Raw genomic sequence first — 18,011 nt, 5'->3', positions numbered from 1 at the left:
GGAGCTCATGCTTTAATGTTGGACTATAAGTCAAACCTATTTTTTTAAGGTTTAATATAACATTTGGTATCTGAACTTGACATTTTTTTCCTAATTTGGTACTTAAATTTTTTCGGGCCCAATTTGGTACTTGAACTTGACATTTTTTCCTTATTTAGTACCTAAGCTTTTTTTTAGGTTCAATTTTGTACCTAAATTTATTAAGTGTTATACAAATTATGCAAAACACTAATGGTGTTAAATAAAATCTTGTTATGCTACAAAAATATTGTCAAGATTAGACGAAATTCATGTTAAAAAATAAGTATTGAGCTATGCTTAACTAATTAATATTAAATAAGGAAAAATATTTTTAAAACTCCAAATTAAAATAAATTTATTATTTTAATTAATAAAAATAATTATTTAATTAAAATAAAAGTAATTGAACATATAAAATAAAAAAAATATCATATCATCTGTCACATGTCAGTCATACAATTACTATTTTTGCTACTTCATAAAAAAAATAACATTGTTAGTATATTGGAGTAATTTGTAAAAACGTTTAACAAGTACCAAATTGAACAAAAAAAAGATTAGGTACCAAATTAAGAAAAAGAGTCAAGTTCAGATACCAAAATGGTTCCATTAAGCATGGGTATAGAATTGATGGTAGCAGATATTGTGGCAGCAGAAAATGAACTAGCTAAATATAGAACAAAAATAAAGAAAAATATACTCACATCAATATTCATAAGTAAACAATAAATTCAAGATAATGTCTAATATCATCTCAAGATACCAAACATAACATTAATATCAAGTTTTTGGACAGTAATACTAATAGTAAGCGGTACTTTTGTTGTAGCAATCGAACATTGATAATAAATTATGTCAAATAATGAATTAATTTCTGGACTAACATATTGCTCACATAAAGTACTTTATAATTGTCACACATCTATCACCACAGATGTCATTGAAATTCTGCCAAATATTAGCTTACCTTTGGGTCAATTAATAAACGCATGAATCACAAAAACATATAATCATATTAATATTTTAAATAAACTACTCTATGCAAAAGAGGTCATTTTGGTGGCATTTGTTTCAACTAATCTATTTAAAATATTAGACATCCTTAATTAAATCTCAAACCTAAAATTTGAATTTATTTGTTTCAAAATATTTCAAATTTAAACTAAAACAATTTGAATAAAGGTAAATCTCATGTCGAGATATTGGACACTCCGTTAACATTTCATCTTTGGACAAAATATTAACTTGTAAGTGATATCTTGGTATAGTAATCAAACACTAACAATAAGAATATGTCGAACAATAAATCTTCCTTTGGGCCGATTTACTGATCACATGTAAAACTGAATAACTGTCACATGTTTATTACCATAGTTGCACATGTAATTTGTTAAATATTAACCTTCCTTTGGGCCGATCAACATTAACGTAGCTTAAGTTACATGCACACAACCTTTTATATTTTAAAACAAAATAATTTCAATATTAGATGTCACTCTGGTAACTTATTATTTCAATTAAAATATTTTAAAATATATATAATTATACCAATATTCAAATTTAAAATTACCCAATAGCCAAACGTCAAAACTTCAATTATAAAAATTACTTGAAAAATTTAAAATTATTTTAAAACTTCAATACCCAATATTCAAATTCCAAAATAGAAAAAAATTACTTGAAATTTATTCTTTCTTATTGATCTATATATAATATGTATGGCATTAAAGAACAGAATTAATACCAAAGCAATACTGTTGAAACATTGATGATTTATTCATAATTTAAATTCAATTGCGCAAAAGTTCTACGCTAAGATTTAAAACATAAAACTTACCCTCTTTCGAGAATCAATTCTTTTCAACATATTTTCCTTCTTAAAATATGACGCATAATAGTTAAAGAAAACCATGATGACACCCAAACACCAACATCGTTTTTAACAAAATTTTATTTCTAAAAAATATAAATAAAATGTAATTTGATTCGCACCTCAATCTCAGATGAAATATTCGTACATTAATCTAAAATAATAGAAAATCAATTCATTCTCAATAATTCGATTCGATATGACGATACTTTGATACCACTTGTTAGAATTTTTTTTCTGTTTCCTTTCTTTTTCAGATGTGATACTGCAAATTGCTGCCACCATTTTTCCTTCTGGCGTTTCTTTGTGATCATTTTTATCGGCTGGTGGGTTTCTTTTTGTGTGTGACGAACGCTCCTCCAGCAATCTAAGTGCGGTTTAGGGCCGCTGTTATTTGGGGTGCTGGATTTCTCACTGTCGGGTTTGCTTCATACAATAAGTTTGACTCTTTTTTCTTATGTTGGATTAAAATCCTCAATTATGGGCACATATGCATAACGTGTAATGCTATTATAAAGTGTGATACAAAATTAAGTGACCAATTATTTTATAAGTATTATAGGTATTAAAGTGTTATGGAAATAATGTATTAGATACCATAAGTTGTATTTATAATTTGATGAGGGGCCAAACTATAAATACCCAAAACTAATTTAATAACCAGCTACTTAAAGAGATAATGATCCCCAAGAAATAGGGTTATCTCATTTATCTTTTCCATCCCCATCAAAAAGTTATATTAAGAGGAAAACTATTTTCTTGGAAGATCAAAACCAATTATTTTCTTAAAAGATCAAAACCTTCTTGGCAATTTCCAACAATAAATTCAGGTATGCTTTTGCATATAGTTTTGTTCTTAATGTTCTAACATAACAGATCTTAATTTTAATAAAGTTTTATATTAGATATTATTTTTACGATTATATCATCTTAATCCTCTGTATTTACCTCTAATTCTAACCACTCTAGATGCTGGAAGAATTTGTCAAGGAACATACCTGTCATGTCTGCCAAGTGTTAACCAAACCTAGTGGTAAGTAAAATAACTATTCCTTTGTCCAATCACTAAAGAAAATGATAGCTTAAAATTTAGGATGGGTTTGAATGGGCAGTGCGTTTACCTGCGGTTAGTGTAAAAACAGCGGTGGCGGTGAGATTAGATACTGTAGCGATACTGTAACGTGAGACAAAAAGTAAGCTAAACGCACCGCACCGCACCCAATCGCCCATCCAAACCCACCCTTAATATGCTATTTGTTTACCCTTTGCAGCTTCATACTTGAGCACACTATATGTAACTCCTTGAGATGTTTGTGAGGGTCCTCATTTTCTAGGCCATGGAATGTGAAAAGTAAGTGGATCAAACATGATTTCGACTCAAATGCCAACTCCAAATTTGGATAAGTGATGCAAAATGGTGTTTGATCACTGGGTGTGATGATAAGTACTCTTAGTGTATGGTTATTTTCAACCATAACTTCAATTTTGGTTTTAAGGGTCTCTGTATTGATGTTTGTCTCTTCTTTAAGGAGCAAAAAAGAAGAAGAATTGTTAGGTTGCTTCCTCGAATTGCCTCCTTTCTTAATGTATAAGTTGTGTTCTCGATTTTTAGATCGAACTCAAGAATACTTATGCATTTAGATCTCGTTATTAAAAGAAATCAACATTTATTAGTACCAATCCTCAACAATAGTACTAAAATTTTGATGAGCGTTGAATATACTAAATTTAATATTTTTTATATATTTAAAACCAGAATAAACTTACAAATAAGAAAATAGAGTCGAATCCTATAGAGACTAATAAAAAGGATTAAATTTTGTTTTGAACAGAAATTAGTCATGGGCACATGTCTAAGGGTGAGTTTGGATGGGCGGTGCGTTTACCTGCGGTTAGTGTAAAAACAGCGGTGGCAGTGAGATTAGACACTGTAGCGATACTGTAACGTGAGACAAAAAGTAAACTAAACGCACCGCACCGCACCGCACCCAATCGCCCATCCAAAACTACCCTAAGTATTATGTGAGGAAAATAAATAAGAAGGATTTTTAATTATTTAAAAAATAATAAAATAAATATAAAGAAGAGAAAATAGAATGTAAAATAGCATAAATTCGAAACAATAAGGAAGTAATATGATAAAAACTCACGCCTCAAGTGCGATGTCAATTTCAATATCGACATTGATCATCTTCTTACTCAATAATAAACAACTTATAGTGAAAATAATTTCAAATCACCAAGTTTTCCTCATCAATTTTAAATCTTTAATGCAAATACTCATTAAAATTGTAAGGCCCAATTTTAGCCAGGGCCCAAACTAACAAAAACCAAACAAAAAAAGGCAGTCCATTACAGCCCAACAAAATTAAACCCAACATCCTAGCCCAAATCTAAACCTAGCCCAATACCCAACCCCAGCAGTCAAACTAGGGTTTCAAAAAAGCTGAAACCCTAGCCCCGCAGCCGTCGCTGCCTCTTCTGACCAGCGCCGCACCTATCACCTGCCGCCACCGACTCTCCACCACTTGCACTTGCAAAAATCAAAAGAAGAAGTGACAGCAAGCAAATATAAAAATATATGTAAAAATGGTTATATAAGCCATTGAAAACATCGATTGTAGGAAGCTTTTTTTTTTTTGAAGTGAAATAAAAAGAAGATTCAAGAAAAAAAACACCAAAGAGAAGCAAGTCGGAAAGAGAAAAGAAAACGTTGAAAGGTTTATTTTTTTTCTTTTTTTCTAACTACTTCGAAACTATTTTTTTATTTTACCCTTTTATTTTTAAAAAATAAAACATACACATATATAACAAAAAAAAATTACCTTTTGAACTTCCGGCCATCGTGTGTTGACCCGCGTGTTGACCCGACCCGCTCCAGAGGATCCGCGTGTTTTCAACAAAGGGTATATTTTCGCAGTCAGTCCTTCCGCTTTTACATTGCGTTTCAATTTAGTCCTATTTTCAATTTTTTATTTTTTTAAATTTGACCGCGTAATTTTGTTTTCGTTTCATTTTGGTCCATCTTGAAGCTGTGCATTTTGGAGGGTGGAGATTATTCCCTTGTTGGTCCCTTCTTGTTATTCGCACGTTCCAATTGGTCCTTTTCCTTTTATTTATTTTAGATTTTCCCCGAATTTATGTTTTAAAGTTCAATTTGGCTCCCATTTTATTTATTTTTGCTATTTCATTATTATTAAATTAATCAATGTAATACTATTATTACTATTATTTTTTTATTTTTTATATATTTTGTTTTATTTTATTTTTATATTTTACTATCTTTTTTTAAATACATAGTTACTATTTAGGTACTTTAGTATTTAAAACTATCTTCTTCTTTTTATTTCTTTTATATTTTCATTTTGTTTCTATATTTTTATTTATTTTATTATTATTAAATTGTTTTACTTAATATTTATTTATTTATTTATGTGTCCATTATTATTTCTTAAAAATGTTTTAGTTTTTATTTATTTATTTACTTGTTATTGTATATATATAATTGATTTGTCTTTATTTACTTGTTTTACTTAATATTTACTTGTTTAGTTTTTGCTCGTATTATTTTATTTACATTATCGCATTTATTGTTATTTTGTTATGCACATACACCGTATCTTATTTCTACCAATTTGTGTTACATTAATTTTACTTGATAAATTATGACTTTAAAATAAGCAAAACTTCGTATTTTGATATTCGAAAAGGTCGTGTCCTAACTTATGGGGTTTCCATTTTTTCGACAAATCCAAATATACGAACCTTTTAAAGCATAAATTTGTAACAATCTCGGGAATTAATAAAAGATCGTGTTCTAACTTACGGAATATGATCTTCTTTTTTAAAAAACCGAGATAATCGAATATCTTTCAAATAAATAAAAAGCTCATTCTCGGGAATTCGATACGTTGTGTCCTAACGCATTGAATATGACATGATGGTTTCTTGAGATGAGGGTTTTTTTTATAAAAAATAATAAAGGCAATATTCAATGTTTGGAATTTTGAGAAATTGGGCCCAAACGTATTGGGCTTCAATTTCTTCATCTGACTTAAACAATTGAATATCATTTTAAATTTCATTGCATGAGTTTTTTAAAGGACAAGCTCATTTTTGAGGATGTGAAATATCATGCCCTAACTCATTGGGTGTGACATTTTCTCTCTCCAAAATGAGAGGGTCTTAACATGTAATTTGATTTATACAAGTTTTTTTTAATACAAGGATCGTATTTTAAAATATTTGCACATTTTTTATATTAAGACACTAATTAATCAACAAGGTACCAATTTTGGGCATGTCGAGGGTGCTAACCCTTCCTCGTGCGTAACCGACTTCCGAACCCATTTTCTGGATTTTATAAGGCCAAAAATTATCGTTTTAGTATATTTAAATTTTTATTAAAACGATTTAATTATGAGGTGATCCGATCACACCTAAATAAAAAAGATTGGTGGCGACTCCATTTTTGTTTTTTCAAAATTTAAGTCGATCCCCTTTTCAAAAAAATGATTTCGACCAAAATTTAATGCTCTTAAAAGCCTAAATCCATTAAGATTTAATAATTTATGTAATACTCCGAAAATTACTATAGTAAGAAAGTAAGATAATATCCTTGATATAGTAAAATAAGGAAATAAAGTGATAAAAAGGGTAATATTGAGTTATGTCAACATTGGGAAGTATATTACGACATATTATTTCAAGAAAGGATTAAATTGCAAAAGTGAGAAAAATTTTGTTGCCTAAGAGTAAATACTCAAAATTTGAGGGGTTAAAGTGTAAATACGAAAAAGTTGAAGGACCAATAGTGTACTAAGGAAAATGGATGAATTAGGACCAAATTAAAAAGGTGAAGAATTTTGAAGGACTAAATTGCAATTTTACCAAATTAAGTGATGACTCAAGGATGAAATTTCAAAAGATTATAAAGGGCAAAATGGTCAAATAGAGAGAGAGAATTCTAGAAGGTAATGATGATGTTTGTGATATTTTTAATTAATTAATTAGATAAATGTTATTTAATTAATATTTTATTAAGATTTTTAGTATTATTTTATTATTAAATGATTAATATAAAAGGGAGAAAAGATGATGAAAAATCATCATCTTTCCATGCAACCAACGTTAGAAGAGAAGAGAAGAAAGAAAGTTTTGCTTTCTTTACAATTTGGTCCTTTCACCAAAAATTCACTATTTTCACCTAGAAATCAAAAGAATTTCCATAGCTTCCAAGAGAGAAAAATAATAAGGAGACAATGGGGAGCTAGAATGTCAAGTTAGGTTCAAGAAATAGAATCTGGAGGAGAGAGAAAATCAAGTTAAAGATTGAAATCAATAGCATAAGGTAAGAACATCAAGATTTCAATATATTTTTAAGTTTGTTATTGTTGAAAAAGTATGGAAATGATGTTATAGTAGAGTTTTCTTAAACAAAGTCTTATGTTCTTGATATATTATTGAAGGAAATAAGTGAAAATGATGGGAAATATTATAGAGAAAGGGAATAAGGGAGTTATAAATTTAGTAATCAACATCTTGCACTAAAACAGTTTTGGACAGAAGCAGTAGGTTAACTTTGAAAAATCACCACAAATTGTGTAAATCGAATTAGAGGATGAAAAAAATATGGAATTAAATCTTATTAAGTCTAGTTTCTCATAGAAGAAACGTTTTAAGTAATGAAATTGTAAATCATGAGATATAATAAATTTTGTGAGATAAGGTCAGAATGAATTCGGGTTCCCCTGTTCTGAATTTGGAAAATCATCAAAATTTTAATAAAAATAATTAGAGGCTTAAATTTATATGTTTAAAATACTGAATGAGCCTATTTTCAATAGAAACAAACTGAAACATCATTCAAATTCTATACAAAGAGATAATTAATTTTTAGTGAAGAGAGGTCGGAACTGTCAAACAGTGAAACAGAGGAAACTTTAAAGAATAAACTGTACTTATTGGCTAAACCAAAAATTCTGAAAATTTTATAGTAAGAATATATGTGAGTCTAGTTTCATAGGAATTTATCGGATCTTAATTCGGAGTTCCGTAGCTCAAGATATAAATAATTTAGTGACTATGACTCAAGTGGACAGCTTTGAATTAATATTTAAATAAATGATAGAATTATAGATAATGTTACATATAAGAATATTATACATTAAGGATGTGGAATGGAGAGGAGGAGGAAGACAATAAATGATTATTCAACTAGCATGAGTTTTCATTAAAAATGACCAATTTGCATGTTTTAGGTTCAAGGACTAAATTGAATAAAAGTAATATTTTAAGGGTAAATTGGTAAAATGTCAAAAGTGACCAAATTGCATGAAATGAATTGTTTTATTATTTAAATTAATAAATTGAATGAAATATTAATTTAGATCATGATTGGGTGAAAATTGAGGAAAATAGAAAATTACCAAAATGTCCCTAAATTTATGGTATTTCGTAATTTAGTCTGTAAGTTCGTGTAACTTGAATTATATTCTTAAATGCTTGAAATTTATGTTATTGATGTGAATATGATTTGAATGTTCATTGTATGAAAATTGATGAAACATTGATATATTTGATAAAAAGGAATAATGCATTGAATGGATGTACGAATGTTTATCACACAATCCATTAATTCTATCGATAATTTTGGATGTTTTGATTCTAGTTATAATGACATGTATGAGATAAATTGGCCAACGTTAGCTCATTAATGTTTTAATTTTGATTGATTTTAAATATGAATGCTTGATGAAATGAAATGCCTGTAAATTAATTTGTAAACTCTGGTAATGCTCTATAACCCTATTCTGGAGATGGATACGGGTTAGGGGTGTTACAATTTAAATTTTTTATGATATTTATTTTAATTTTTAATATTTAAAATATAAATAAAACCAAATTGATATATACCTATTAAGAATAATAGAAGACATGGAAATTGTATGTTGACCATGTAAGAAAATAAATATTTTTGAGTTCATTAAAATTGTTTAATTTAATTTTTAATATTTTTATAATGAATTTAAAATAAAATTAAAACTAATATGATCTACTAAATTGAATAAAGAAGACAATTATGTGAAAAAAATTAAAGGAACTAAAATTATAAGTACCTCAATTAGAAATTTCTTTTCAACTAAAAAAATCTATAAATTGAAAAATCGAACCGAACTGAACCAAAAAAAAATTATTTGGTTTATTCAAATTTTCTCCTTAGATTAGTTTGATTTATTCGGTTTACATGAATAATTCAACTTATTCGATTTTTGGCATAAAAAAACTGAACCGACCGACTGCACACACTATTGGAAGGACATTTTCTTCGACAATAAATTTATTTACCTGAAGATGCTATTTTTTATTTTATTAAATTTATGAAATATCTATTTCTTTTCTTGTGTGCCTTTATGCATTTTATTTTTGGTTAAAATATGCTCTTAGTCCTTCTATTTATATAGAATTTGAGATTTAGCCCGTATACTTTAAAGGTTAAAAAGTTTAATCCAAAATTCTTAATCGAATCGTTATGTTTGTTAGTAGTTTTAGTTAAAATTTGTTAACTTATCATGTTTATTTTCTATTAATTATATGTCACATCATATGATGATAGCCTAATCAAAATTTTAAATTGACAAGTTTTGACAGAAAATACTTACTATTTTAATTATTGGAGTGAGATTTTTAAATAAAAAAGTAAGAGTTGATTTTTATCTTTTAAAGTAAAAGGACTAAATCCTAATTTTTTTCAAAGTATAGGGACTAATAGCAGATTTTAACCTTTATTTTCTTAACCAAAATCCTTGGTTTCATTTGGACAAAATCAATCGGCTGAAAAAGCCCATTTAGTTATATTTTCATGGATGCGTAGTGGACCCATTAGCCCTTGACTCTGCTATTTCATCGCTTTGCGGTTCGCTCCCTTCGGCAACAAAACTGAAAAAGCTTCTTCCCTATCAGATCGCTAATTAATCTGCCTCAAAACTACCATCATCCTCTTCTTCCCATAAATTGCTTTACTATTCGATTCTTCAACCCCCCACAAAGCTAAACAAAAGGCTTTCTTTTTTGTTGTTTCAGTTGAAATCCCCATTCATTCTCCTGGTAAGCAAACCTTGATTTTCTTTCTTCTTTCGCTTTTCTTGATTGAATTATGAATTTGAAAGATGGGTATTTTTCCTGATGAAGTTATCCTTCAAATCCTTGCGAGATTGCCTGTAAAGCCCCTTTTCAAAACCAAAACTGTTTGCAAACTTTGGTATAGATTAGTCTCTGACAAGTATTTCATAAAACTCTATAATGAGGTGTCTGCTAAGAACCCAATGGTCTTGATTGAGACTTCGGGTTCACCAGAATCCAGATCAAGCTTGGTCTGTGTTGATAATTTGAGGGGTGTCTCTGAAGTCTCGTTGGATTTCCTGAAAGATAGAGTCAAGGTCAGAGCTTCATGTAATGGCTTGCTGTGTTGCTCTAGCATTCCCGATAAGGGTGTTTACTACGTTTGTAACCCTATGACTAGAGACTTTAAGTTGCTTCCTAGGTGTAGGGAGAGGCCTGTTACTCGGTTTTATCCCGATGGTGAAGCCACGCTTGTTGGTTTAGCATGTGATGTATCAAAGAACAAGTTTAATGTTGTGTTAGCAGGGTATCATCGTACGTTTGGTCATAGACCTGATGGGACTTTCATATGTTTGATATTTGATTCGGATTCAAATAAGTGGAAGAAGTTTGTTTCACATCGAGACGATCATTTCACTCATATGAACAAGAACCAAGTTGTATTTGTTAACGGTGCCCTTCATTGGTTGACCGGTAGTTGTTCCTATATACTTGCACTTGATCTTGATTATGATGTTTGGAGGAAGATTTCTTTGCCTGATGAAGTGAGTTATGGGACTGGAAATCGAGTTTATTTGTTGGATTCCGATGGATGCTTATCTTTGATTCAGATTTCGGACGCATGGATGAATATTTGGGTAATGAAAGACTACGAAAAAGAAGTGTGGTATATGGTGGATAGAGTGAGCCTTAGATGCATTAGGGGACTAGTGCCTGGCATATTCCCCATTGCACAAACTGGTGAATGTATATTCTTGGCAACTCACAAGCAGGTCTTAGTATACCATCAGAAGAGTCGAGTGTGGAAAGAAATGTACTCTGTGAAGAATAGTGCTAGCCTCCCATTGTGGTTCTCAGCATATGCGTTTCGGAGTACAATCTTCCCTTCTGATTAAGGTGTGGCCAGCATATAATGAACTTTCGTTGTACATAAATAACTTGTTTTAGACATTGTGAGTCGTACATTTCTGATTTTAAACTTTTTCTTTTGTCATCTAGAATTTAGTATATGCAATTGTTTATATAAACTACTTATTAAGCTGGGTGCTACCCTCCCATTGTGGTTCTCAGCACATGCATTTCGGATCACAATCATCCCTTCTGATTAAGGTGTTGTGGTCAACATATAAGGAACTTCTGTACATAAATAGCTCATTTCAGACACCGTGACTCGTAAATTTATCATTTAAAGAATACATGAAAGAGTTTGCTTGTGGTTTCTAAGAGTTATATTTTTGTTTGCAGCAGTTCTTGTCATAAGTTATTATTATCTTTATGAAGTATGTTAATTGTATTTTGGCTGACCATCACTATAGATGAAAGCTTCGGTTAATATTCGATGAAATCACACCATCTCAGTTTTAACACAAGAAAGATAAATGCCTGCATTCTATCCTAGAAAAGTATCCATTTCACCTTTGTTTCCTCGTCTAGGTTTCACTGCCATGGAACCCCGTTCCAGAATTGTTTATTTATCGAAGGCTAGAAGGTTTTCCTCTCCAGAAAGCCAAAACAGATCAAATATCCCCATTGATCCTTATCCTTTTAGCCATTTATATACCTTTTTTAAGAGTGGATATGAGGTCAAAAGTTGTGCATGTTACTTTGTCCCTCTTCTCCTCTTCCATCTTGAAGCTTGTAAATGGAGTTATGCTTTTGGCTTTCTCCATGGCGTTCAAAGGTGAGATAATGCTTTATATATGTTTGGATAACTGAATGGAATTTAGCATGTTTGACTTATTGCAGGAATGATTTGGTTTTAGATAGATGGAGTCGGTAATAAACAAAGATAAGCATGCAGATGTTAATCAATTATCTGTCGAACTTGGACATTAACAACATTGGCAAATGGTAATCATCCTTTGGTCTTTGCTAAATCTAAATTCATGGGGTATTTTCTTTTCCTTTTTTTCCCCAAAGATGAGAAATTGCTTATGTTTATATCTTAATTCTTTTTACTGTTTTTGGTTTGTTGTTAGACAGTATTCTATCCTTAAATGTCTTCAATTCTTTCTACTTAATTCCGTTGAAAATGGGTATCTACACACACACACCTTCTAAGCTAATACTTTTATAATTACATCTCCAATTTGTAATCGTTGTGGACAGCGTTAAGATTAAGCTTCAACTAGATATAAAAGTGTTTTTGCATCAACTTCTTTTTATGTTTGAAGAAGGAAGTCTACATCTGGAAAAAATATGGTCAATATTAATAATTTGCTTAAGTTGACGAAATGCATAGTCAATATTATATAATTTGCTTAAATTAATTAAAAAGTCCTAAAATTAAGTCTTTAAAAAACAGCGCTCATGGATTAAATTCCATTAAGCTCTTGATGGATCATTAAGTGATGATGTGACCGCTCATATAACTCTTGATAGATAGTTAAGTAATAATGTAGTACTATGACAAGTGACCTGGCATTTGAACTACTTAATTGATTTTTATTTTTTTATCATGGTTTTTAACATATAAATCTAAAAAATATTTAAAATTATAGAAAATTTATTTAAAATTATATAAGAATATAGAAAATTATTAACATTTTAGAAATTATAGGAAATTAATAAACTTTTATAAAATATAAAATAATTATAGAATTTTACATAAAATTATTCAAATGATAAAAAATTATAAGAATTTATTAAAATTATTAAAATTTTAGTTGAGGAAAACAAGAAAGAGTAGTGTTTTAATTTTTTAATAATTTTCTACATTTCTACATTTTATAATGTTTTAATACTTTCTAATAATTTTTTAAAATTAATAACTATTTATAATATTTTAATTTTTTAATGATTTCTAACAGCCTTTTATAATTTTTAAATAAATTATTTAGAATATTTCTAAAATTTTAGAATTTTTCTACATCAATTGCAAGGTAATAATTTTCCATGTCAACTGTCACAAGGTGCTTTTGTCAAGTCCATACAAGGTATTTAGATTAATTTTTAACTTGAGCTTAACTAGAACAATAGGCTTAGAAAGATAAATCTAAGCTTGACTTAACCCATATTTGATTTTTTTAGATTAATTTTTTATTTTAAAATACTTTTTTAAATATAATACATTAAATGCACTAAAAACTCTAAAATATAATTCATGTTTTTATCATATTAAAAAACTCAAATAAATGTATGATATATTGAGTGCAGAAGATAGATCCTAGGACGATATTGAATTAAACAATAGACTTCAAGGCACGAGTGATGCTTTCCAAAGAGAACTATTTGCTCCCACACAAAGTTGCTAGAGGGTTAAGACAAAGTTCCTCCCGAGATACAATGAAGCTTTTGAATTTCCTTTGATTAGCAAAATCGAGGAATTCCCTAACACTTACTCTAATTTTTGAAAATAGGATTGATTGTAATAATTTTTGTGAGCACCATAGACCCTCTATTTATATGCACTCAATGGATCTTATTTTGAAGAGTCACAACCCTTTTATGTTGGACATACTTCTTAAAAACAATATGTCTCATGGAAATGTATCCATTGAATGATAAATCATCACTTTCTAAATTTGAATCAGTGTTCATCAATAATTAAATTTGCAATCTAATTTCCGACAATAAATATAATAAATAGACTTAATTGTCATTAAGTTAATAATTTAATGTAAATATATAAAATTATAATTTAGCATATATAATTAATATAATTATTTTTTACAACCTATCTAACGCGTCAGTGGGTGGCAAATGGTACCTACAGAAAATAACCCATCAAAAGGATTTGTCCAAATAAAAAAAAAAACTAGAGATGAAATTCAAGAAAGGAAAAGAGAGCAACTGAGTTGGTATCATAAGTCAATAATTAGACACTAATTTAATTGAAAAATGGATAAAGAACCATTATTCTTGGGGATCGACCCATATAAACAACGAGATAGTAAAAGAGGCAAAAAATGAACACAAATATTTTACGTGGAAAACCCTCAAAGAGGGAAAAACCACAGGCGAGTTATTGGCTTTTCACTGAATGAGTAAATAAACAAGAGCACAATATGGAGAAAATAAACCTAAATGTACTAAGCATACATTACCCAAACCCCGAAAAGAAGCACTAATTCGAGCACAAAATTATCTACATAGTTACTATGAAACTTTCACCAGAACTCATATGCGACTACATCTTGTCGCCCTCAAAGAAAAACCCTTGTTGATTAGTGTAACGAAACAGGGATACAATGACCCCTTTAAATAGGCTTAGATTAGAGGTCTAATCAGACTAAAATAACCCTGAAGTAATCAAAGTGCAATTGGGAGAAGAAGTCCTATTGAGCTGTACAAAACGTGGCTGCATAACATCAAGAATTGTCATGATGTCGTGACATGTTGGCTCTCATCGTCATGACGTTGTCGCCACATCCATTGCCAAAAACTGTCGCATCGTCCCGACGTCGAACCTATTTTGGCCCTTATTTGGTTGCTCGTCGATTCTCGTCTAAGGTGCCTTCAACGTGTCCGGTAAATGCGAGGGACACCCCACAGTTATATTTAAAATATGACAGTTTATTATGTAAGTATTTTTATTTATTTATATTTTTACATAAAATCTATAAACACAAGTTAAATAGAATGAATCTATAGGATTTGAGCTATAATACCTTAAAATTTTTAAAACCTTTTATCAATTCATCAGCCTCATTTATTTTTAATATCAATTTTATATAATTTTGCATTAAAAATTTACACCCAATCATAGGATGTGTCATAATCTCTTGTTAAATCTTTGAATGGTTTTATAGCTCAAATTTACTAAACACCAACACAATTAGATAAACAATTACAAATTATTCTTTTTAAAGAATAACAAATTCTATTATGAAGGTGTTTTTATCTTTCTATATTTTATATAGAACTTACTAAATACTATTTAAACCTATGATAAATCTATAATAATAATAATAACACCACATATAGTGAGACCCAAATTTTCCTGTGCACTCGAATTTTCCAAACAATGATGGCCAATCTTGTAGCCTTATCATTCAAGAATCTTCACTCAATGCCAATTTCATGATTCGAATGATCCATTATTTTATCGAGCTTATGTTGATATCCTTGGTGGGAATTCCATATCCTGAGCAAGGCCATACTGCTCTAGTAAAATCATATTCCTGAAATAAATGATTTACATCCTCCTTATTACCTTGGCAAAAAAACACACTTTGGACTTATGGAATTTGCTCTCTTTCTTATCTCATATTTGCAAGGTCTTCATTAAGGATTTTCTAAAGAAAGGTGATCACCTTTTATGGTAGTTTGAGTGACTGAAGAAATTTCCAATTTTTTTTCGAAACATTTATGCACATTCAAACTTTCAAATTGCATGCTATTAACAACCTGAAAATAAGTTGATCTAACCGATAATTTCCCATCCTGAGTATGCATCCATTTAGGTTTCGTAAGACCCTCAAACAAGGCATCCTAAGTATGCATCTTGAGTATGCATTCAACTATTGCATATCTAAATTGTCAATTATGTTTCTAATAATTATCTAATCAGATGCCTCCGTATCCTTTTATGAATTTCATCTGTTGTCATTATTCCATGTGATATTATGTTTAATGACCTCTTTACCCATCAATATGCTCCTTCAAGCCCATGAATCACATGGTTTCACCTAACACTAAAGGATATACCCTTTGTGAAGTATTTCTTGACCAAAGTTTCTTTCAGTATCCAACTTTGCTCATCCACTACCCTCTGTGCAATTTTAGCTAGCGGGGCTTTATTCATCAATTGCATTTTTCTTATACCAAGTCCCCTAAAGATGTACTCGAGCAGATTTTTTCATAGTTTATGTAATAGATTTTCCTTTCATTTGCTTCCTTTCCTTACCAAAATTTTTGCAGCAATTGATTGATCTTGTCACATGCATTCTTTAGGGCTTGAAAGCATGATAAGTAATAGGTAGGTAAACTTGCAAGTACATATTTGATTAAGGTAAGCTTGCCTCATTGGCCCAACAATTTGCCTTTCTAAAGGGAGAGTTTTTATTCCATTTTGTTTAATATGGGTTGAAAGAATTTGTTTTTCTTATTTAGAGAACCCAAATCCATCCCCAAGTATTTACAATTCTCCCCATTAATTCTCACTTGTAAGATACCTCTGAACATTCTTTTGAACTTCGGATGATAATTTTTATTAATCCTGAGTTTAGATTTATTGTAGTTGATACACAGTCCTGAAAAGACACAATATTGATCCGGAATCCTTTTAACTATATGGCATGACTCCCTTTCGATTTTGAAAAATAAAAAACTATCATTTGCAAAAAAAAAATAAGTAATTTATCGGGATGCTCCTTCTTCCCACTTTGAGTCCTTATAGGTTTTCCTCTTTTTCCTCTTTACTAATCATTAATGATAAGATATTTGGCATAGAACGAAAAGATAGGGAGAAAGGGACTCACATTGTCTTAAACCTCTAATAGGATTGATGTTACCTTTGAGTGATCCACTCAGTAGAATCTAATAAGATATAGTTGAAATACATTACATGATGAGATTAATCTTTTTTTCCTAAAATCCACTCATTTTCAGGATTATGTGTGCGAAATTCCGTCTGAACCTATCATAAGCCTTATCCATCTCAAATTTCAAATCTCCCATACTTCATTTACATTTGGTCTTCTTATTGATGAGATTAATTAATTTTGAAGCCAAAATAATGTTCTCACCCATTTGTCTTCCCCCAATGAAAGCATTATGATATGGGGAAACAATTTCACTAAGAATGAATTTTAAACGTTGAATTAGGACTTTGGAGATTACCTTGTATACTACATTGCACAGACACATGAGATGATTTTAGCTAATCTTTTTCAGAGATTTTTCTTTTGGAGTTAGTACAATAAAGGTTTTGTTTAATTCTTTCAACATTCTCCTTATGTTAAGAAAATTGAAACATGCATTAGTTACCAGTGGTCAACTACATCCTAGTTTTTTTGAAAAAAAGATAGTTGGGTAACCATCTGACCCTGAAGCCTTGAGGGGCCCCAATTCAAACAATGCTTTCTAAACTTCGTATTCCGAAAATAGATTCTTTAGCATATATTTTAAATTCTCTAGGATTTTGGGAATTTCCAACCCACTTAGAAAACATTCAATGTCTTGCACATTGTTAAGATAATCTTTAAAAAAAATGCCTTTGAAAAAGTTTTTAAAATAATTTTCTATATCTTCCTGATTCTCCCAAGTTCTAGCCTTCTCATCCTTGATCATATAAATTGTGTTTCTAATTCTTCTTTTATTAGCAATGAGGTGAAAGTACATTGTGTTCCTTTTGCCTTTTATGATCCAATCCTTTCTTGATTTTTGATGCCATAGAATATGCTCTTCTTCCAAGAATTTTTTTCCAACTCATCTTTTATATTCCTTACCTTGTCAATGGAAGAACTATCTTTTATGTTATTTGGTGCCTCTTCAAGCCTATCTGCTAAAACATGTTTCCTCTTATGAATGTTACCAAAAGACTCCCTATTCCATACATTCAGTTCTCGCTTGTAACTTTTAATTTGGATTGGAGTTTGAACGATAGGAATCCATCCACTATCATCACCTAATCCTCATTTATTATTACTTTACTTTGTGGTTCAAGTAACCTTAATGCTTCGAAGCGAAACAACCTTCTTCGAAAGCTTGTCCTTTTTATTTATGTCAAGTAAGATCATGATATGGTCTAATTCTATGATTGGAAAATTATACAAATGGGCTCTAGGATGATTTTTCGGCAATGTCGTGTAACACCCCTCTACCTGACTTAGCTATT

General features: G+C 30.0%; 1 protein-coding gene across 2 annotated transcripts; it reads left to right on the top strand.

Annotated features, from left to right (window-relative positions):
* The first annotated feature begins 9,787 nt into the window (after positions 1-9,787).
* LOC105777984 (F-box protein At5g49610) lies at positions 9,788-12,194 on the top strand. Of its 2 annotated transcripts, none has more exons than XM_052621583.1 (2): positions 9,788-11,128; positions 11,978-12,194. In XM_052621583.1, exon 1 carries the CDS (start codon positions 10,060-10,062, stop codon positions 11,125-11,127), a length of 1,068 nt encoding a protein of 355 aa, XP_052477543.1. In that variant the 5' UTR covers positions 9,788-10,059; the 3' UTR covers position 11,128; positions 11,978-12,194. The 2 variants fall into 2 exon arrangements, with proteins under 2 accessions (XP_052477543.1, XP_012456976.1); XM_012601522.2 differs by lacking the exon at positions 11,978-12,194 and adding an exon at positions 11,666-11,965.
* The last annotated feature ends 5,817 nt before the right edge of the window (positions 12,195-18,011 follow it).

This window comes from Gossypium raimondii, chromosome 10 (genome assembly GCF_025698545.1).
Source record: "Gossypium raimondii isolate GPD5lz chromosome 10, ASM2569854v1, whole genome shotgun sequence".
Classification (NCBI taxonomy): Eukaryota; Viridiplantae; Streptophyta; class Magnoliopsida; order Malvales; family Malvaceae; genus Gossypium; species Gossypium raimondii.
This window is presented reverse-complemented; position numbering and strand designations above follow the sequence as displayed.